At 43.6% G+C, this 22,026-nt stretch overlaps 1 protein-coding gene across 5 annotated transcripts in view; it reads right to left on the bottom strand.

Moving 5' to 3' along the window:
• The window catches only part of IQCK (IQ motif containing K), a 161,538-nt gene that overhangs the window by 125,561 nt on the left and 13,951 nt on the right, over positions 1–22,026 (bottom strand). For all 5 annotated transcript variants that reach the window (NM_001192088.3, XM_059881206.1, XM_059881205.1 and 2 more), the window contains exons 2-4: positions 18,821–18,885; positions 16,119–16,248; positions 15,259–15,356 (exon numbers count right to left, since the gene is read on the bottom strand). In NM_001192088.3, the coding sequence (NP_001179017.1) occupies positions 15,259–15,356; positions 16,119–16,248; positions 18,821–18,885 (293 nt within the window). The remainder of the gene's footprint in view (positions 1–15,258; positions 15,357–16,118; positions 16,249–18,820; positions 18,886–22,026) is intronic.

Raw genomic sequence — 22,026 nt, 5'->3', positions numbered from 1 at the left:
CAGAGGAGCCGAGCAGGCGACAGTCCATGGGGTCACCAAGAATCAGATGAGACTAAACAACAGTGAGACATGATCTATTACTTTTATTTCCTTCAACATTAGTGAGACTGAGCATCTTTCGATTTGCTGTTGGCTCTCTGGGTCTCCTTTTTTGTGAACTTCCTGATCTTATCCTTGTTTATTTTTCTATTTCATAGTTCTAATGTGTTGTTGTTCTCTTTTTTCTTATTGATTTATAGGAATTCCTTAAAGCCTGGATACTAACCTGTTGTCTATGGTGCAAGTAGGTAGCAAACATTAAGAGATAAGAGTCAATAAGAGCAGAGATCAATATGAGATGGGAAGTAGATAGCCTGACATCAGAGCCACTTCGATACCCACTGCTGTTATTCCCCATGTGCTTCCCCCAGGGCCCAAGAGTAATCATGACAATATCAAGTTATTTACTGAGCACTTGCTATGTGCCAGGTATTAGCCACATTAATATGTACTAAATATGTATGTATGAGTTTATATTAATTTTTAAAAGCCTACAAAGCTATTTAACACTAACAGGGCTAGAATTATGACTGATGCAAGGTTTCTGTTTGTTTGGTTTTCTTATTGGTAGTTTCTAATTTTTCTACACAGAGTAAGTATTGCTCGCACAATAACCATTCCCTTCTTTTCTCTTTTTAAAAAAGGGCAAAGGCTTAGAGTCCTTTAAAGGAGTTGGGTTTCAAAGCAAGAGATCTCAAGAACAAATTCCAAATCCAAAGGGCAATGTTCATCGCAGCACTGTTTATAATAGCCAAGACATGGAAGCAACCTAGATGTCCATCGGCAGATGAATGGATAAGAAAGCTGTGGTACATATACACAATGGAGTATTACTCAGCCATTAAAAAGAATACATTTGAATCAGTTCTAATGAGGTGGATGAAACTGGAGCCTATTATACAGAGTGAAGTAAGCCAGAAGGAAAAACATAAATACAGTATACTAACGCATATATATGGAATTTAGAAAGATGGTAACAATAACCCGGTGTACGAGACAGCAAAAGAGACACTGATGTATAGAACAGTCTTATGGACTCTGTGGGAGAGGGAGAGGGTGGGAAGATTTGGGAGAATGGCATTGAAACATGTAAAATATCATGTAGGAAACGAGTTGCCAGTCCAGGTTCGATGTACGATGCTGGATGCTTGGGGCTGGTGCACTGGGACGGCCCAGAGGGATGGTATGGGGAGGGAGGAGGGAGGAGGGTTCGGGATGGGGAACACATGTATACCTGTGATGGATTCATTTTGATATTTGGCAAAACTAATACAATTATGTAAAGTTTAAAAATAAAATAAAATTAGAAAAAAAAAAAGGGAAGGTGAGACAAGCTCGGGGCCTGAATCCAGATCAAGCTGATGTAGTCCAGTCTGGTGGGAGGGCAGGAGCCCCATGGGACACTGCAAACAGCCTGGGGGTAGGGGAGGGTGTACGTGAGCCTCCATCATTTGGGTCAAGAGTCGACTTCCTGGAGTGGTTAAGGGCTAAGCCTTAGAGTCAGAAGGACAGATTAGCATCCTGGCTATGCCTCGAACTAGCTCAGCGACCTTGTGTGTGCAAGTGAATTTTGTTCTTTCTAGTCTGCAGTTTCCACATTTATAAAATGATAAAGACCACCACCTACAGCAGAAGACTGTTCTTAAAAATTGGTGAGACCTTGTAAACAAATGTTGAGCATCACAGAGCCTGGCATAAAGGGGACATCCTAAAGGGAAGTAGTTATATTCCTAAGGGTGTAGTCTGGTCAGAGGGTGGGGTTCAGTAAGTCCTGATGGGCCCAAGGCAGGGTGATAGTAAATAGGGAAGAAATGCAGACCAGGAACTCATAGGAGAAGCTAAGGGTACAAACCAGAGATCACCAGTTGTTGAGATCCAGCTCACAAATGTGCTCTAATGTTTAGCATGCTGTGTCTAATCTTTTTGAAAACTGTCAACAATTTTATTAAAAATTGATCAGGACAGTTCATGGCAAAGTCTGAACCGGGGGCTTCTATTGAAAACTCAGGAGATATGGACACACTGAGCCCACAGTCAGCATGGAGCCCACAGTAGGCAATGAGAAATGGGGCAGCCACCCCTGTAGTGGGTGAGCTTCTGTGGTGGCCACAGTCCTGACCATTCCCTGGTGTCACCTTGTTATTCCATGCCTGTTTCAATATCTATCTGGCCCTGCAGCCCTTTGAATGTTTGTCCCTTAAGATAAACTGTGTTGATGCACTGGGTATAGTAGGTTGAATAATTACCCCACAAAGATGTCCATGTCTTAATCCCCCAAAGCCTTACATGGCAAAAGAACTTTGCAGATGTGATTAAATTAAGGCTCTTGAGATGGGATCAATGTAATCACAAGAGTTTTTGTAAGGGAGGAGAGAGGGTGAGTCAGACCAGGAGATATGAAGATGGGAGCAGACGTAAGAATGATACTATCGCAGGCTTTGAAAATAGATGAAGGCCACAAGCCCAGGAATGCAGCAGCCTCTAGAAGTTGAAAAAGGCACAGAAACAGATCCTCCCGAGGCCCTCTAGAAGGAACACAATCCTGCAGACCCAGTTTAGATTTCTGAACCAGAGATACTCTATACTCTGATTACGAGTCCTGCATACAAAAAAAAAAAAAAACAAAAAACCTCTCCTTAAGATATTTTCAGATATCTCACTGGATGCTTATCAGATAAAAAACTGTTTACAGTGATCTGAATCTGGAACTTAGCTCCATTTAATATGTACACACCAAGACTTTCTGCATGGTTTTAATAATAAACATTGACTTTTTTTTCAGAAGAGCAACTACTATGTATATTAAGAGAAAATTGTACTTTTTATTTTTTTAATTCAGAACCTGAGTTTCTCACCATTTCAGAAAATCACATCACCAGGGAAAACATCACATTATTTGAGTGACTGATAGAACACACGTGATTCTGCTTTCTGTAGATGTTGTGCTCATGGTGATTCTCTGACCATCTCACAGTATCTTCTGGTGTTCAGTTCAGTTCAGTTGCTCAGTTGTGTCAGACTCTTTGCAACCCCATGGACTGTAGCACACCAGGCTTCCCTGTCCTTCACCAACTCCTGGAGTTTACTCAAACTCGTGTCCATCGAGTCAGCGATGCCATCCAACTATCTCATCCTCTGTCATCCCCTTCTCTCGCCTTCAATCTTTCTCAGCCTCAGGGTCTTTTCCAGTGTGTCGGTTCTTCCCATCAGGTGGCCAAAGCATTGAGGTTTCAGCTTCAGCATCAGTTTTTCCAATGAATATTCAGGACTGATTTCCTTTAGGATGGAGTGGTTGGATCTCCTTGCAGTCCAAAGGACTCTCAAGAGTCTTCTCCAACACCACAGCTCAAAACCATCAATTCTTCAGCACTCAGCTTTCTTTATAGCCCAACTCTCACATCCATACATGACTACTGGAAAAACCATAGCCTTGACTAGACGGACCTTTATTGGTAGTGTAGTTTATTTTAATCTTTATTTATATGTTTGGGCTTCTCTGGTGGCTCAGTGGTAAAGAATCCCCCTGCCAATGCAAGAGAACCAGGTTCAATCCCTGCATGGGGAAAATCCCTTGGAGAAGAAAATGGCAACCCACTTGAGTATTCTTGCCTGGGAAATCCCATGGACCTGGCAGGCTACAATCCACGGGGTCGCAAAAGAGTTGGTCACGACTTAGCAACTAAACAACAGCAAACTTATTTACTTGGCTGTGCCAGGTCTTAGTTGTGGCATGCGAGACCTTTGACCTGCATTATGGTGTGCAGGATCTTTTATTGTGGCATGTGGGATCTAGTTCCCTGATACAGGGATCAAACCCAGGCCCCCTGCATTGGAAGCACAGTCTTAGCCACTGGACCACCAGGGAAGTCCCTTTTCTAGTGTAGTTTTATTTGAGCCTTAAAAAAGGAAATACATATTACCTATATTACAAATAATTTTTTTCATTTCTCCCTTATATAATGGTCCATGATAATTAAATGACCACTATACATACATGTTTGAGTTTATTGTATGAATAGATCATGATGACAATGGCCCCTAAGTGATCATGCCTCCTGGGACCATGCCCCTTAGCAATGTGACTTTGCTACTTCTACATGGAGTCCGTTTCTCACCCACTTCTGAGTTGCTTTGTGAGTTGCTGGCCTTGTGAGCTGTTTTGACCAATGGAATGCAGTGGAAGTGATATTGTTGGAGTTTTGGAGCCCAGGCCTTAGGCTTTAGCCTTTGTCCTCCTGAAAGGCGGGCCTGAAACCAGCAGGCTGTGAAGCAGCTGGTCTGGCCTCCTCGAGGATGAGAGCCATGTGGAGGGGAGCTGAAAAGCTGCAGCCAAGGGCCAGCAGAGAGGCCCCGGATAGGGGAGTGAGGGCAGCCTGGACCTCCTAGCACAGCCCCGACACCAGCTGAGAGCAACCACATGAGGGAGCTGAGGTGAGACCAACAGAGGAACTGCCCAGTCAGCCCACAGAAATAATAATCATTGAAAACCTATGGGGTTTTCAGGTAGTTTACTGTCCGTAATATATCAGTCAGGTAATTGATAAATATGCAGTATTACTAAGCATTTCATTTCAGAATAGTAAGGAGGGCACCATGAAATATGATGACAAGGCCCCAACAAGGTTGATTTCCCATGAGGATTTCCCATGTTCTTAAAGTAAAACCCACACTCTTCACTGGCCTGTATGATAAGGCTGCTGCAGAGCAACCTTGCCATGGCTATACTGGAAAATAATATAGGGGAGCAAAGGCTCCAAACGTGTCCTCTCTCCCCTGACTTACATGTGATTTTTCACTTACTGGCTAACAGATTTGGATACTATTATCTAAATTCAGAAAGTGCCTGTACAATACCTATTGTTGGCCCACAGATATGCTTCCACCAGCTATTTGTACAAACTAATCATTTCCAGTCATTATCTTTCACAGAGTATAGTTGTTTAACAACATATAAAGCCCCATTTATACAGAGGATGAAATGGTTGGATGGCATCGCCGACTCAATGGACATGAGTTTGAGCAAACTCCGAGAGATAGTGAAGGACAGGGAAGGCTGGCGTGCTGCAGTCCATGGGGTCGCAAAGAGTCAGACACGACTGAGTGACTGAAGAACAAAACCACTGCTAGTACCCAGCCAATTTCACAGCAAAACTAAAAGACTCATTGACTCTATGTACAGATGCCACTTAAGTTTTCTCTATGATCTATATATTGTCACCAGGTTTATTTAACTTATATGCAGAGTACATCATGTGAAATGCCAGGCTGGATGAACCACAAGCCAGTATCAAGACTGCCAGGAAAAATGCAGTCTCAGATATGCAGATGATAACAGTCTAATGGCAGAAAGTGAAGAGGAACTAAAGAGCCTCTTGATGAAGATGAAGGAGGAGAGTGAAAAAGTTGGCTTAAAACTCAACATTCAAAAAACTAAGATCATGGCATCCGGTCTCATCACTTCATCGCAAATAGGTAGGGATACAATGGAAGCAATGACAGACTTTATTTTCTTGGGCTCCAAAATCACTGCAGATGGTGACTGCAGCCATGAAATTAAAAGACGCTTACTCCTTGGAAGGAAAGCTATGACAAACCTAGACAGCATATTAAAAAGCAGAGACATAACTTTTCTGACAAAGGTCCCTCTAGTCAAAGGTATGCTTTTCCCGTAGTCATGTATAGATGTGAGAGTAGGACCATATAGAAGGATAAGCACCAAAGAACTGATGCTTCTGAATTGTGGTGCTGGAAAAGAATCTGAGAGTCCCTTGGACTGCAGGGAGATCAAACCAGTCAGTTCTTTCTTTTTTTTTTTTTTTTTACAAAATCATAACAACATAAACATTTTATTGACTTTAAACTTTTAGAATGACCTTTTGGCAAAGTATGGATGATTTAATTTTAAACGAATCAATTCTAAAGGAAATCAACACTGAATATTCATTGGAGGGATTGATGTTGAAGCTTCAATACTTTGCCCACCTGATGCGAAGAGCTAACTCACTGGAAAAGACCCTGATGCTGGGAAAGATTGAAGGCAAAAGGAGAAGAGGGCAGCAGAGGGTGAGATGGTTAGATAGCATCATCAGCTCAATGGACATGAATTTGAGCAGACTTTGGGAGACAGTGAAGGACAGAGGAGCCTGGCATGTTGCAGTGCATGGGGTCACAACAGGTGGGACATGACTTCACAACTGAACAACAAAAACAACAACGACAGCCTGATCTTTTTACACAGAGTTGAAAACAACTATCTGGGAAAGGGTTAAAGAAATCTATTTCACTTGCTAAATTCATATCATGCAATGAGCACGGTCTTCATCTAATTCTAAGGCTGAGATAATTGAGGGAAATCATAAACTTATGGTTTAGCCCCCCAACTATGTTCTCCAAAAGTTAAAGAACAGAGAAATATCTGCTTATTAAATAATCTGGATTTTATTCTCAACATTTGAAAGATTTAAACATCTAATGACAAACAAACTATTTGGTTATGAAATTCATCAGCCTAACTGATAATATCTAAAATGCTGTAGAGACTTCCTGGAGGTCCATTGGCTAAGACTCTGCACTCCCAGAGCAGCGGGGCCCGGGTTCAATCAGGAAACTAGATCCCATAAGCCACAACTAAGAGTTTGCATGCCATAACTAAAAGTTTCCGTGTGCCACAGTTAAGACCTGATGCAGCCAAATAAAAATAAGTACATGTTTTTAAAAATTAAAATTTGAAATGACATATATAATGAATTACATGACTCAAAGTTATTATGTTATTATGAATCAAAGTCAAAATTATCAAGCTTACACACTCTGTCCCAGGCAGAGTCTGTTTGCTTCCATAGGCCAGGTCCTGAACCACTGGACCATGTAGCACAGACCTCCTTACTCACGTAGACACACACACAAGCACCAGGCATGTGTGTAATTGGCCAAATGCTCTATGGCCTAGTCTTCAGGTGTCGCCTCTTGCTGTCTCTTTCTCGCCCCACATCCCTTTCGCTGTTTTACTCTCTGGTTTCCCATGAAGTGTCCTGGTGCCCATATGACAATCTAATCAAGGGCTCGGCTCCACGAGGTGCCTGCCCCAGGCCTGTCTAGTGCCTCAGTCTCCTTCTCCAGAGCCTCCAGGTCATCTTTCCTATTCGAACCTGGCCTCTGCTTTTGGAAGCCGTTAGAGTGGCTGGCAGTGTGGTGCAGGGGCCAAACTCCTAGACCCAGGAAACAGGCTGCTCAGTTTGAATCTTGGCTCAGCCACTTACTTAGTTGTGCACTTGGTTTGTTGATTAACCCTGGTGCTGCATGGCCCTCATCTGTAAGACAGCGAGAATAGCACCCACATCAGAAGACTATTGGGAGGATTAAATGAACTTCTATGGCTAAGGTGCTTAGAACAATGTCTGGCACAAAGTACTGGCTCTCAATGTGCTGGAAAACTACTATTCTTGAATTCCAGTCTCTTTTTCAACTCTGGCTCTCTACTGGCTATGAGGCTTCTTCAATTTTAGAGGATTTGCTCCTTACTCAGCTCTAGCTCCAGGGCACTGGACAGATCAGAGCAGCCTCCCCATGGTCTACCTCCCTCCAGGGGTGGCAAATCCAGACAGAGCAGGTACAATTAGTAAACAACCTCTTGCATGTAACAGCTATGTGCTCCTATAACTTAATTGCCATCTGAAAAGTAAACTCTGACTTTTGCACAATCAGTGGTGCAGTGGCAAAGAACACTCCTGCCAAAGCAGGAGACATAAGAGATATGGGTTTGATCTCCAGGTTGGGAAGATCCCCTGGAGGAATGCATGGCAACCCACTCCAGTAGTCTTGCTCAGAGAATTCCATGGACAGAGGAGCCTGCTGGGCTTCAGTCCAAAGAGTTACGGAGTCGGACATGACTGAAGTGACTTAGCATGCTCGCATATTCATATATTTATCTCACAAATATTTAGTGAGTCCCTACCTTTCTGGGTTCCAAAATCACTGCAGGTGGTGACTGCAGCCATGAAATTAAAAGATGCTTGCTCCTTGGAAGAAAAGTTATGACAAACCTAGACAGCATATTAAAAAGCAGAAACATCACTTTGCTGACAAAGATCCGTATAGTCAAAGCTATGGTTTTTCTCATATCCATGTGTACAGATATGAGAATTGGACCATAAAGAAGATTGAGTGCTGGAGAATTGATGCTTTCAAACTGTGGTGCTGAAGAAGAAGACTGAGAGTCCCCTGGACAGTGAGGAAACCAAACCAGTCAATCCTAAAGGATTCTGAATATTCATCAGAAGGACAGATGCTGAAGCTGAAGCTCTAATACTTCAGCCTGATGCAGAGCTCAGATGCTGAAGCTGAAGCTCTAATATTTTGGCCTGAAGCTCCAATACTTAAGCCTGATGCAAAGAGCTTTACCAATGACCAGGGTCATTGGTAAAGACCCAGATGCTGGGAAAGACTAAGGAGAGGAGAAGGGGGCGACAGAGAATGAGATGGTTAGATGGCATCACTGACTCAATGGACATGAGTTTGAGCAAACTCCGGGAGATAGTGAAGGACAGGGAAGCCTGGCATGCTTCATTCCATGGGGACGCAGAGTCAGACATGACTTAGCGACTGAACAACAACTATGTTCCAGGCACTGCTGAAACAATATCATAGAACAAAACAGAAAATAAGGAAAGCAAGAAGAAATAACTAGAACTCAGCATTTTAAAGGCAAAACACAAGTCAGCAATTACTTGTAAGCTGCTGTTCAAGATATAATTTGAATGGCCCTAATAAACAATGAATTATGCTGCTGTTTGAGAGTCATTTGGAGGCAAGTTCAATTGTAGGTTACAGATAAGAATGCTCCGGTTATGTAATTCTGGCTGGAGGCTGGTTATCATTCGGTTTAAGCATCTATTCCCGACGACAGGATGTGAGGAACAGCTGAATGGAGAAAATGCAAATCTGTTGTGCATATCTGGATAAGAGGAGCTCCACTAGGATCTGACAAATGTTGAGATGGCAATAATGTAATTTTTAAGCCTGCAAAAATAACCCACAAAAAATAACCCAGCATGTGACATGGGGGTGGAGAGGGGAGGGAATTAAATTTAATTAAGAAATTCTAAAATCTTGAATCAAGAAATGAAAGAAGTAATAACAATTCACCCATCTTGCCTATTTGAGATACCAAGCTTCCAGATGAAGACTGCAGGAAGGTGGGGTAGGAAATTGACATTCAAGAGTGCCATGACCTGGATGAATACGGATAGTCAGTACTGAACTGCTGACATTCGTTTTACCAGCTTTTTCTGTTTATAGACCCTTCAGCAGAGCAACTTCTCAAGTTAATTAAAATAGGGATCTGCTCACTACAGTTTTTCTGGTTCAGTCAGGGCAACTGGTCTGCACCAGCATATCAGGAGAACGATGTAGGATCAAGGTTTCCCAGATTTGAATTCACTAGGCCTGTGTCTCACAACCAAGCATTTCTGCTGGAGCAATATGAAGAAAACCTTACAATTCTGTCTTTGTTTGGGTGAGAGGTGAGAAGCTTCCTTCCACTACCCCACCCACCAAAGGCTCCAAGTATCGGTTTAATTGCATTTCAAGGAAGGAAGGGTAAGCCGAATGCTGGACTTTTTTTTTGCTGAGTGGGTCAAGCAGCCTGACATGACATGGTCACGCAGCCAGATCTGAATTGTTCAGGATCCAAGGGGTCTGGAGAGGCTTGCGTGGGAGGAGGTGACTGGAGAGAACAGACATGGCTTTAGAGAGGATTAAATAAGAATTGCTTAAGAGATGCCAACAAAGCCCTCTTCCCACATCCCTATGAAATTACCAGCAAAATAAACCTTCTTGAAGTCCTTGTGTAATTAGATGTTTGAGGGAAGCTGGGACCAAGTGCTAAATAAGGCCTCAGGTAGCCAAGGAATAAAAGCAAGCCCACTTAGGTAACAGGTAACGTGTATAACCCATCCTATCTCGGGAGTACCTGTAGCCCAGTAATACTAATGATCAGTCAGTTAACATTTACTGAGTTCTTCCCACATTCCTGGGACTGCTCTAAGCAGTTTGTATGCACTACCTCATTTCATCAGCATGATATCCCAGTGAAACTGTGCTCCATAGGGTTAACAGAAACTGGTGACTAATAGAAATTCTTGAGCTTGTCTTGAGCAGATAAGGGAACTACTTGTGAAAACCTCCTCTGCTTAGAACCTGCTTTCACTGATCAAGCTTGCCTTAATTATTTTTGCAGATTGCATATCCTCCAAGCTTCATTTAGCCTAGATAATATATCAGAAGACTTCATCACTGCTCCCTGTAGATAACACCTCTGATGTACAAGTTGCTATAATAACAGTGGCTTGAGCTGTTTTTCAGAAATTTGGAGTCAGTTTTTGTCCAGTTCAAGCCGACGCTAAAACTGCACCTACACAGGTGTCCAGTGAATGACCTTTTGATGTCAGAGAGCCAAACACTCTACCCTCAGATCAGGCTACCACCTCTATTTTCTGAACATGTGTCACATGAAGAAGCATATAACTCAGATATACCTGTGTAGAACAGTGACTGTCTTTTGTCTTGTTCTTGTTTAGTCACTAAGTTGTGTCTGACTCATTTGCAACCCCATGGACATAGCCCACCAGGCTCCTCTGTCCATAGGATTCTCCAGGCAAAAATACTAGAGTAAGTTGCTATTTCCTTCTCCAGTGGATCTTCCTAACCCAGAGATCAAACCCAAGTCTCCTGCTTGGCAGGTGGATTCTTTACCACTGAGCCACCAGGGAAGCCCAGCATGGTCTTACTAAAATTAAAAATACCATTTAACAAAGTTAGTAGGCCAAAGCATTAAGAGTCTAAACTGAAGTGAGTAGTCTGTCTGGGTTAAAATTGGCTCTATGATTTACTGGCTATGATTTTAGGCAAGGGACTTAAACTCTCTGAATTTCATTGTCTTATTTGTGAAAGAGAGGTAAATACTCTTAATCCTGTTAGGGAAAATTAAGACTGACATGCATGGAAAGCACTTATACTGCCTACACACATAGTAAGTGCCCAATGTTAGCATTATTAGTATTATGGGATGGAAAATCAAATCCAGTATTTGCAAAATGTCTACACTGTGTCGAATATCAAAGAAATAAAAATTCAATCTCCCTTTTCCTGCCTCCAGTCACCTGCCCCATACCTCTGACCCTATCAGTTCAGTTCAGTTCAGTCGCTCAGTCGTGTCCGACTCTTTGTGACCCCATGAATCACAGCACGCCAGGCCTCCCTGTCCACCACCAACTCCCGGAGATCACTCAGACTCACGTCCATCGGGTCAGTGATGCCATCCAGCCATCTCATCCTCTGTCGTCCCCTTCTCCTCCTGCCCCCAATCCCTCCCAGCATCAGAGTCTTTTCCAATGAGTCAACTCTTCGCATGAGGTGGCCAAAGTACTTGAGTCTCAGCTTTAGCATCATTCCTTCCAAAGAAATCTCAGGGCTGATCTCCTTCGGAATGGACTGGTTGGATCTCCTTGCAGTCCAAGGGACTCTCAAGAGTCTTCTCCAACACCACAGTTCAAAAGCATCAATTCTTTGGTGCTCAGCTTTCTTCACCGTCCAACTCTCACATCCATACATGACCACAGGAAAAACCATAGCCTTGACTAGACAGACCTTAGTTGGCAAAGTAATATCTCTGCTTTTCAATATGCTATCTAGGTTGGTCATAACTTTCCTTGAAAGGAGTAAGCATCTTTTAATTCATGGCTGCAGTCACCATCTGCAGTGATTTTGGAGCCCAAAAAAATAAAGTCTGACACTGTTTCCACTGTTTCCCCATCTATTTCCCATGAAGTGATGGAACCAGATGCCATGATCTTTGTTTTCTGAATGTTGAGTTTTAAGCCAACTTTTTCACTCTCCTCTTTCACTTTCATCCAGAGGCTCTTTAGTTCCTCTTCACTTTCTACCATAAAGGTGGTGTCATCTGCATATCTGAGGTTATTGATATTTCTCCCAGCAATCTTGATTCCAGCGTGTGCTTCTTCCAGTCCAGCGTTTCTCATGATGTACTCTGCATATAAGTTAAATAAGAAGGGTGACAATATACAGCCTTGACAGACTCCTTTTCCTATTTGGAACCAGTCTGTGGTTCCATGTCCAGTTCTAACTGTTGCTTCCTGACCTGCATACAAATTTCTCAAGAGGTAGATCAGGTGGTCTGGTATTCCCATCTTTTTCAGAATTTTCCAGTTGATTGTGATCCACACAGTCAAAGGCTTTGGCATAGTCAATAAAGCAGAAATAGATGTTTTTCTGGAACTCTCTTGCTTTTTTGATGATCCAGCGGATGTTGGCAATTTGATCTCTGGTTCCTCTGCCTTTTCTAAAACCAGCTTGAACAACTGAAAGTTCGCAGTTCACGTATTGCTGAAGCCTGGCTTGGAGAATTTTGAGCATTACTTTACTAGCGTGTGAGATGAGTGCAACTGTGCGGTAGTTTGAGCATTCTTTGGCATTGCCTTTCTTTGGGATTGGAATGAAAACTGACCTTTTCCAGTCCTGTGGCCACTGCTGAGTTTTCCAAATTTGCTGGCATATTGAGTGCAGCACTTTCACAGCATCATCTTTCAGGATTTGAAATAGCTCAACTGGAATTCTATCACCTCCACTAGCTTTGTTCGTAGTGATGCTTTCTAAGGCCCACTACTCTTCACTGATAAATATCCCAAGCCCCTTGCCTTTGGGGAGGTGAATCTGAGCCTTGTTCTCCCATCTCCGTGCTTGGCTGCCTTGTGAAGAAACCCCTTCTCTGCTGTAAACACTGGCATCTTACTGTTTGCCTTGCTGTGCATCAGGCAGATGAACCGGGTTCAGTGACACCACGAGCGAGTGCTATTCTTCAGTTTACATGTAAGGAAAAGATGGTGACTCGGAAGGATGAAATGACTTACCCAAGTCTGTACAGCCAGCTAAGGTGGAGGTAAATGTCAAAACCAGGTAACCCTGACTCCAAAGATGAGTTCTGAGCCATGATGCTACAAACCAAAGCCCAATTTACTTGTTAATTGCATAATTAACATATAATGAGGGTTAGGTAGTGCAATTTGCCACCAACTGCTTTCTTATATTGACTAAACTCACCAAGTGGATGGAAGTCTTCTCTCACTCCCACTTCATGGTGTCCCCCCAGGGATGTGCCCAGGAGAACAGCCTTCCTAGGCAGAGGAGAGCTGAGTCTTGGTCAAGGACATAGTAGTGGAGGTGCTCCCCTGATGTCCAACCATGCACTCATTTAGTGAGGGCCAACTGTATGTTCACCAGGGGCTATGGTTCTGGGTAGAATATACGAGGCACTAAATAGAGATACAAAAATAAATCCGAGTATCTGTCCTCAAGGAACTTAAAATGCTGGAGAAACAGACATTTAAAATATGAAGTGCATTTATGGATCAAGAATGTCTTAATTAAGGATGTCTTAATTTTCCACAAGAAGAGAAATAGATGAAATACTCTGAAATCTGAGGGCTGGGTTCAATTGCTTCCAGTTTTGGAATAGTAGGCCTGAAAGAGAAGCCACAGTACTGAGTTTGGAAAAACAAGCAAAACTTAAATATGCAGAGAAAAAGAACTCAAGGATTTTTTCCTAAAAAAAAAGAAGAAGAAGGAACATATTCAGAGAAGTGTGGGACTGGTACAGGGACCTCCAAGTGGGTCTATCTGCTGGAATGGAGGGTATAATCCAGGAAGGAGAACAGAGTGATGAGGCTGGAAGGAAAGAGGGGAAAACCTGTGGAGGGTCCTGAAAGACAGGCTGAGGGGTCTTGGCCTCCTTATGTGGATCCATGGTTCTCAAATGGTGTGCCATGGCCCAGCAGTGTGCCCTAAACTCTTCCTTCACAGGTACGCTGCCTGGTTTCGGATCAATGCCTCATAATTCATTTCTTCTCCTACTGAAGACACAACTGTCACGGTGAGGCCTGTCAGAAGGAATGTTATGCTGAATGGATCAAGTTGTAGTGAATTAGGCTAAGAAATGAAGACAAGGAGGGGCAGTGCTAAAGCAAAATTGAGTGTTTGCTAGAGCATGTGAAAATGTTCTCTCTTCAACATATAAAATTATCAGGACAGTATATCTCCTATTCTTACAGAGATCCCATGCTGAAGGGCAACCAAGCAGATGATAACATCAACTGTGAATGCTTTAAAGACATCTGTCCAGCAGATTGGGGTTTGCATTGTAGTTATGGCCAATATTTTAAAACATCGTTTTGAATCATTTGATCTGGATCTGAATCCTAGCTCTGCTATTCACCCTTGATCAACTTTCTGAATCTCTCCATTCCTCTGTTTTCTCATCTGCAAATATGCAGATGATATGAATTATAGGAACCTCAAAGGACTGTTGAGAGAAGTAAATGAGGTCATTGATGATTAAGCCCTTAGCAGAGTTCCCAGCAGAGAAGGCAATGGCACCCTATTCCAGTACTCTTGCCTGGAAAATCCCATGGACTGGTGCCTGGTAGGCTGCAGTCCATGGGGTCGCACAGAGTCGGACCCGACTGAAACGACTTAGCAGCTGAAGCAGAGTTCCCAGCATAGAGCAAGCACTTGATCAACGTTAATTGTTGTTTTATTCTCTGCGTGCAGGCCATCCAAAATTCTAGTCCTGTGCAGCGAACACACATACCCAATGTATCCTGTCAACAGCAGAAGAGAGTATTCACTTTGGGGTATTCATGTGGGGGGGCACCAGAATTGGAACTTGATACATACAGATAGCTAGCTAGCTACAGTGTGATAATGACTGGTCACTGAGGACTCGATTTGCGCCAGGGGAAGCATGGCAAGAAGCAAGTACATTCATGGCATTTGGCATGAAGTGGAGTAGGAAGAGGCCCAAGCTGGGAAGGTCAATCTGGAGCCAGATAAGAGGTAAGGAGAGCTATAATATGGGCTTGTCCTAACAGAAGCAGGCAACTCAAGAAACCTGGCAGATGCCAAATGCCCAGGAGAAGGGCAGGCAGGGAGGCCAAGCAAAGCAGAAAACCTCCCCATAGCCAGGCGGCCAGACAGATGGCAGTGCGTGTGTGTGCACAGCTAGACGTCCTGGCTGGAGCTGGGTAAGTGACCAAAACACAGGCTTTCTCTCCCAAAGGGATTGTTTTGAAAACAACCACCTGATGGTATAATGAGCTATCATCTGATAAAAATGAATTATTATTTAGAAATAAACAAACAACTGACCTCAAAACATTTTTCTTTCTTTGCTTGGTGAAGCAGGCTAGCCATTCCGGGCAGCAGAACTGGAAAGATGAACATTTCCAAAAACTCTTTGGGGGAACCTAAAAAAAAAACAAAACATTCCCATCCCAAATCCCAAATGGCCCAAGTTAATCTGGGAGGAACATTTGCTTCTGAACCAAAAAAAGGTACTCTCCATTAAACAACATGACCATAAATGTTACATTTGACTCCAGACTGCTGAGTTGGGCTCTATTACTGAAGAAACTTAAAATATCCCCGAGTCTGGTGGGGCTGTAGACCGGGTCCCACTCAGGGTTGGGGTCACAGGCACAGCCAGGGGCCCAGCTCAGCTGGAGGGAAATACACAAGGGGGGCATGGTGGGAACTGAGGCCACAGGGGAACAGGGCAGGGTACGAGGTTCGGCTCCTTAGGGCACAGTGATGGTGGTTGCCAAGGCCCAAAGTACACTGGCTGAGGGAACAGAACAAGCCAGCAGGAGAGGGCCTGGCACCAGGGGGGAGGAGGAATGGGAACTCAGGGAGGAAGACAAGGACACCTACGTCTCTGGCTTCTACACACCAAGCAAGACAGCATGATATTTTCTTTTACTCTGTACGTTTTCCCCCTTTGTATTTAACGTAGAACCTAGGTATGCTTGTTATTGATCATCTTTATATTAATACATTTCAACCTTAAAGATACATCAGTGGAATAAAGGACACTTTAATTAAAACAAGAACACATTCTTTCTTATTATGTGGTCTCCCTGAGTTCTATCTGTCCACCCGGTCCCCACCCCATGATTTCCCAAAGTTACAAGTCCCAAACCATAGACCTGAGATCTCACTTCCTTACGTACATGTTTTTGGGTCAACTGTTTCCCGTTTCACTTGAGAACAGGATGCTTGTGAGGCCACGGTTAGACGAGGAACTGGATAAAGGTGTTCTGCATTGAAGCCATGGAAAACCATTTCCTCCAATGGCGACACCTGGGGTGGTGGTGCGAGAATCAATTCACATTGTTTAAATAACTGTATTTTCTTTTATAATCTAACAAAGAATAAAATTCTGTGTCAGACTTTAGATTCGAGGGGGCATACTGAGCACAAATCTTTCTATTTCTTCTCTCCCAAGACACCTATAAATGACAATCAAGAAATAAACCCCCAACAAAGAACAAAAAAGCAGAAACATCACTTTGCTGACAAAGGTCCGTCTAGTCAAAGCTATGGTTTTTCCACTAGTCATGTATGGATGTGAGAGCTGGACCATACAGAAGGCTGAGTGCTGAAGAATTTATGCTTTCAAATTGTGGTCCTGGAGAAGTCTCCTGAGAGTCCCTTGGACTGCAAGGAGATCAAACCAGTCAATCCTAAAAGAAATCAATCCAAATCTTCATTGGAAGGACTGATGCTGAAGCTGAAGCTCCAATACTTTGGCCACCTGATGCGAAGAACTGACTCATTGGGAAAGACCCTGATGCTGGGAAAGACTGAAGGCAGGAGGAGAAAGGGGTGACAGAGAATGAGATGGTTGGATGGCATCATCGACCCGAGGGACATGAGTTTGATCAAACTCTGGAAGACAGTAAAGGACAGAGGAGCCTGGTGTGGTGCAGTCCATGGGGTCGCCAAGAGTCGGACATGACTTAGCAACTAAACAACAAGAAAGAATAGGAGGGCTGTCAGTAGGTGAGAGATCTTCAAACATTTCCAAAAGAAGCAGGATAAAGCCTGTTGTCCGATAATGGAGGAGCGGCAGCTCAGAATCCACAGGAGGAAACTGCCCTCAGAAGGCAAGAGTCCATGTTCCCACCAGAATGCTCAGAGGCTTCAGTGCTCCAAAATTCAACTCCACAGAGTGTGGAGATGAGCAATGAAGCAATATACAGGTGAGGTTATGTGAAAATCCGGCTGGGGTTCCCTGCCCCTCCGTCACCCCTCCCCCTGCCCCGGTCAGCGTACATAACGCTACATTCACAGCAGCCCGTTGTATCTTGCTCTCCCTCCTTTCCAATGAATCTTTTGTAACCAATTTAAACAAACAGCCTGGGAAAGAGTACAACTACTCAGGGTGCCAGGTCAGCAGTCAAAAGATAAAAAAAAAAAAACAAAAAAAAACAAACCCCAACATTGATTTGGAGTCTCCCAGCTCAGTTCCCAAATAGGGACTCCCTGCCTGCCAACCCTGAAGAAAAGTCCTCCAGAGGACAATCTTCCACCATGAGCTCCCAGTCAGTGTTTCTATTCATAGAAGTGACCCATCCAGAAAACAAACCTACCTGTATGGCAGGGAAAAAAAAAAAAACCCACCTCTTTGTAGGAAAATCCACCAAGGCCTGCATTTTAAATTTTGAATAAAAAAAGCAGAACTTTCTACATAGGTGAGGAACATCAACAGCATAAAAGACAAAGATCAAGATCTATAAAGAATATTTGTGAAAAGGCACAAATAATTCAGGGAAGAAAACTGCAATTAGTATTTGCGGAGAAACTTGAAAAAGCACTGCATCCATAAAGCAAGAACAGGATGCTAGGAAAAAGGAAAAATCACAGGCCATGCAAGTTCTTAGACACAGAATCTCTAACAGGGGCAGCTGTAGTGAGATACTGGAAGTCTGCTGCTGCTGCTAAGTCACTTCAGTTGTGTCCAACTCTGTGCGACCCCATAGACGGCAGCCCACCAGGCTCCCCCTTCCCTGGGATTCTCCAAGAACACTGGAGTGGGTTGCCATTTCCTTCTCCAATGCATGAAAGTGAAAAGTGAAAGTGAAGTCATTCAGTCGTGTCCGACCCTTAGCGACCCCATGGACTGCAGCCTACCAGGCTCCTCTGTCCATGGGATTTTCCAGGAGACTAGGTTTTGGACCCATTCCAGTGACACTGCTCATCCCTCATAGCCTTACCTTTTTATTTTAAACTCCATTAAGACCTATTTTATTCCCAAGTATATTGCCTTAAGTAAGTATTAGTCACTCAGTCGTGCCCGACTCTTCTCGACCCCATGGACTGCAGCCCATGAAGCTCCTCTGTGTCATTTCCTTCTCCAGGGAATCTTCCCAACCCAGGAATCAAACCCAGGTCTCCTGCACTGCAGGCAGATTCTTTACCGACTGAGCTACAAGGGAAGCATCAATATTGCCTTAGGGCCTCCCTTTCTGATGCCCTGTCCTTGGCCCTCTCTCTTCCTTAGTACAACTTTAGCCCACCCAGCTATGCAAAAAGAAATCTGCTCCATCTGCAAAACTGCCCCCAACATGGAAGCGACACTGAATTCACTGGAAAGGTCTTCTTCATCTAGGATCTCATTTGAGCCCTACAAAGGCCCTGTGAGTCAGTCAAGGATGACCTGCTCCATTTAACGGATGCAGAAACTGAGACTCAGAGTGGTTATGTGATGCCCTTTAAGCAGCAGAGTTGGGACTGGCCACTTCTGGTTCTGGTTCCAGGGCCTTTCCTTTCCCCACTTCCCGATTCATGACACTGTCTGATGCTCACCAGTTGTCAATGCTGTTCTCCAGTTAGAACCTTTCAGTTAGGTTGGGGCCCAGGTGATACTCACAGTAACCACAGCGTCTTGTTTGACTTTATATCCTTCAGGAAAGGGAGGAAGCTCAGCTTCATACTCTGCAGGGAGTGGAGGAAAAAAAAAAAAAAACGACCCTCAATTCCATACTTCATTAAAGCTTGATGTTATTTCGTTTCCTCTGAATAAAATATTCTTAAATTTTATTTTGGTTAGTGGTTTACAAAAGTGAAAAAACAACAAACAGGGTGTTTATTTAAATGGCTGAGAGATGATTCTTCTCTTGCATGAAATAGTCTAGGCTTTATATAAGAGTTTGAGACTCTTCCTAAGCAGGTAGATTTAGATTTTGCCTCCCAAGTTATGCTAATGACAAGGGATAAAAGAGGAAGAAAATGAAGAGCATGGCTCAGCATACAGGAAGGAGAGGGGAGAAAAGGAAGAAGAAAATGTTGTGTATAGGAGGGCAGAATAAAAGAGACAGAGGCAAGATGAGCCATCTCAGGCATTTCTGGGGATGGGCGTGAAGTTAAGACTGCCAGATCCGGACACACAGCTAGAAAAGCAATCCCATAAACCCTTGCTAGTCAAAGCATTGCCCACAGACCAGCAGCATCAGCATTCCTGGGGAATTAAAAACACAGCTAAGGGACTTCCCTGATGGCTCAATGGTAAAGAATCTGCCTGCCAGGGCAGGAGACAGAGGTTCAGTCCCTGATCTGGGAAGATTCCATACACCTTGAGGCAACTAAGCCCGTGTGCCACAATTATTAAGTTTGTGCCCTAGAGCCTGTGCAACTGCAACAGGGGAGTAGCCCCTGCTCACTGCAAGTAGAGAACGCCCTCAGGTAACAACGGAGACCCAGCACAGACAAAAATAAATAAATAAAAATTATATATATATTACATATGTACACATATAATATATATATAATGAAACTAAAGTTGGAGAGGTCCTACTGCAACCTCCATTAAGTTTCCATCTTTGCTATACATTAGAATCACCTGGTAGCTCTTTGAAAATGCTAATGTCTTGGCCCAACCCCAGAAATTTTTATTCCAATAGGTCTGAGGCAAGAATCAGAAGATCAATATTTTTATAGTCAGCTGATTCTAACATGCAGTGAGATGGAGAATGATTGCCAGGTTTCAAGACTGATCACAGTTAACCTGCTGCGGAGCTCAATGCAAAGAACATTCTGCACAAGTTCTACGACAGCTATTGCTGAAACAGAAAATGCCCATGGCTGTATTAGTTCCGCCCCCAAGGGAAAGACCGGTAAAATATTTCTGGAAAGGTCAGTGTTTCAAAGGCAATCACATAGTTGCTTTGTAGTGATGAGGGAAAACAAAATTTCTGGGTAAAATGGAACTGTTGCAGTTGTACTGGAGGCAAATTTTATTCCATCATCTAGTTCCTTATCTGGAGAAGGCAATGGCACCCCACTCCAGTACTCTTGCCTGGAAAATCCCATGGACGGAGGAACCTGGTAGGCTGCAGTCCATGGGGTCGCTAAGAGTCAGACACGACTGACTTCACTTTCACTTTTCACTTTCACGCATTGGAGAAGGAAATGGCAACCCACTCCAGTGTTCTTGCCTGGAGAATCCCAGGGACGGGGGAGCCTGGTGGGCTGCCGTCTATGGGGTCGCACAGAGTCAGACACGACTGAAGCGACTTAGCAGCAGCAGTTCCTTATCAAGTAGTAGAGAAATTCTCAACTTTTTTTTAACTCTTAGGTATCAGACTGGGAACAAGTACGTCAGGATGCAGGTTATTAGCAATTTAATAGGTTTCTAGTGCTGTCTAACAAACTACCACAAACTTAGCAACTTTAAATAATGCAGATTTATTATCTCACACTTCCCGAGGGTCAGGGTTTCATCAGATTGAAATCAAGGTGTGAGCCATGACTGTGATCTCATCTGACAGCTGGAGTCCTCTTCCAAGTTCACTGACAGTTGGTGGGATTCAGTTTCTTGTGGATATAGGTCTGAAGTCCCAGTTTTCTTTTGGGTTGTTATGAAAACTGCTCTCAGCTTCTAAAGGCTTGCTACCCTCAGATCCTTGCCACAATAGCTCACTCATGGTTATTTGCGTATTCAAAGCAAGCAGAAGTCTCTTCTGCTTGAATCTGACTTCTTTTAAGGACTCACCTGATTAAGCCAGGCCCACCTACAATAATCTCCCCAATTTAGAGTCAATTGAGGGAATTCCCTGGTGGTTCAGTGGTGAGGACTCTGAGCTTCCAGTGCCAGAGCTCTGGGTTCAATCCCTGGCCAGGGGAACTAAGATTCCATAAGCTGCATGGTGCAGCCAAAAACAAAACAAAACTACAGATTCAATTTAGAAAAAAAAGATAATCTCAATAGATTATACACTTAAATTAGATATAGAAAATCCTTTGACACTAATCCCTGGATTAGTATCTGACTGGACAACTGGGAGGTATGTGCACTAGGGGCAGGAATCTTGGGGACCATCTGAGAATTCTGCCCACCACAGTAGCTCTAGTTCTGCCACTTTATTTTTTCCTCTCAAGCAAAAAATGTAAATTCACTGTCGTCCTCCAACATTTTGAGAATCACCAATGTGGTGTAAAAATTGTTTGTTTGGATTTAAGATACATATACAGTTACAGGTTTCCCGGTAGCTCAGCTGGTAAAGAATCCGCCTGCAATGTGGGAGACCTGGGTTCAATCCTTGGGTTGGGGAGATCCCCTGGAGGAGGGCATGGCAACCCAGTCCAGTATTCTTACCTGGAGAATCCCCATGGACAGAGGAGCCTGGCTGGCTTCAGTCCACGGGGTCACAAAGAGACAGACACGGCTGAGTGACAAAGCACAGCATAGCATATATTTATAGCTTTGATTACAAAAGCAACACGTTTATTGTGAGAAAAATTCCAAATAACACAGAGTTGTCTTATCACACCTAATCCCATTATGGCTGCTGCTGCTGCTGTTGCTAAGTCACTTCAGTCGTGTCCGACTCTGTGCGACCCCATAGACAGCAGCCCACCAGGCTCTGCCGTCCCTGGGATTCTCCAGGCAAGAACACTGGAGTGGGTTGCCATTTCCTTCTCCAATGCGTGAAAGTGAAAAGTGAAAGTTAAGTCGCTCAGTCGTCTCCGACTCATAAATATTGTTGGAATTGGCATAGATTCATCCAAGTCTTTTTCAGTGCATTTACTAACATTTGTACATATTTCACAAATACATTCATTTACTTTATATCTCCT

This window comes from Bos taurus, chromosome 25, assembly GCF_002263795.3.
Source record: "Bos taurus isolate L1 Dominette 01449 registration number 42190680 breed Hereford chromosome 25, ARS-UCD2.0, whole genome shotgun sequence".
Taxonomy (NCBI): domain Eukaryota; kingdom Metazoa; phylum Chordata; class Mammalia; order Artiodactyla; family Bovidae; genus Bos; species Bos taurus.
The sequence above is the reverse complement of the archived record's forward strand: the minus strand, read 5'-3'. Positions and strand labels throughout refer to the sequence as shown.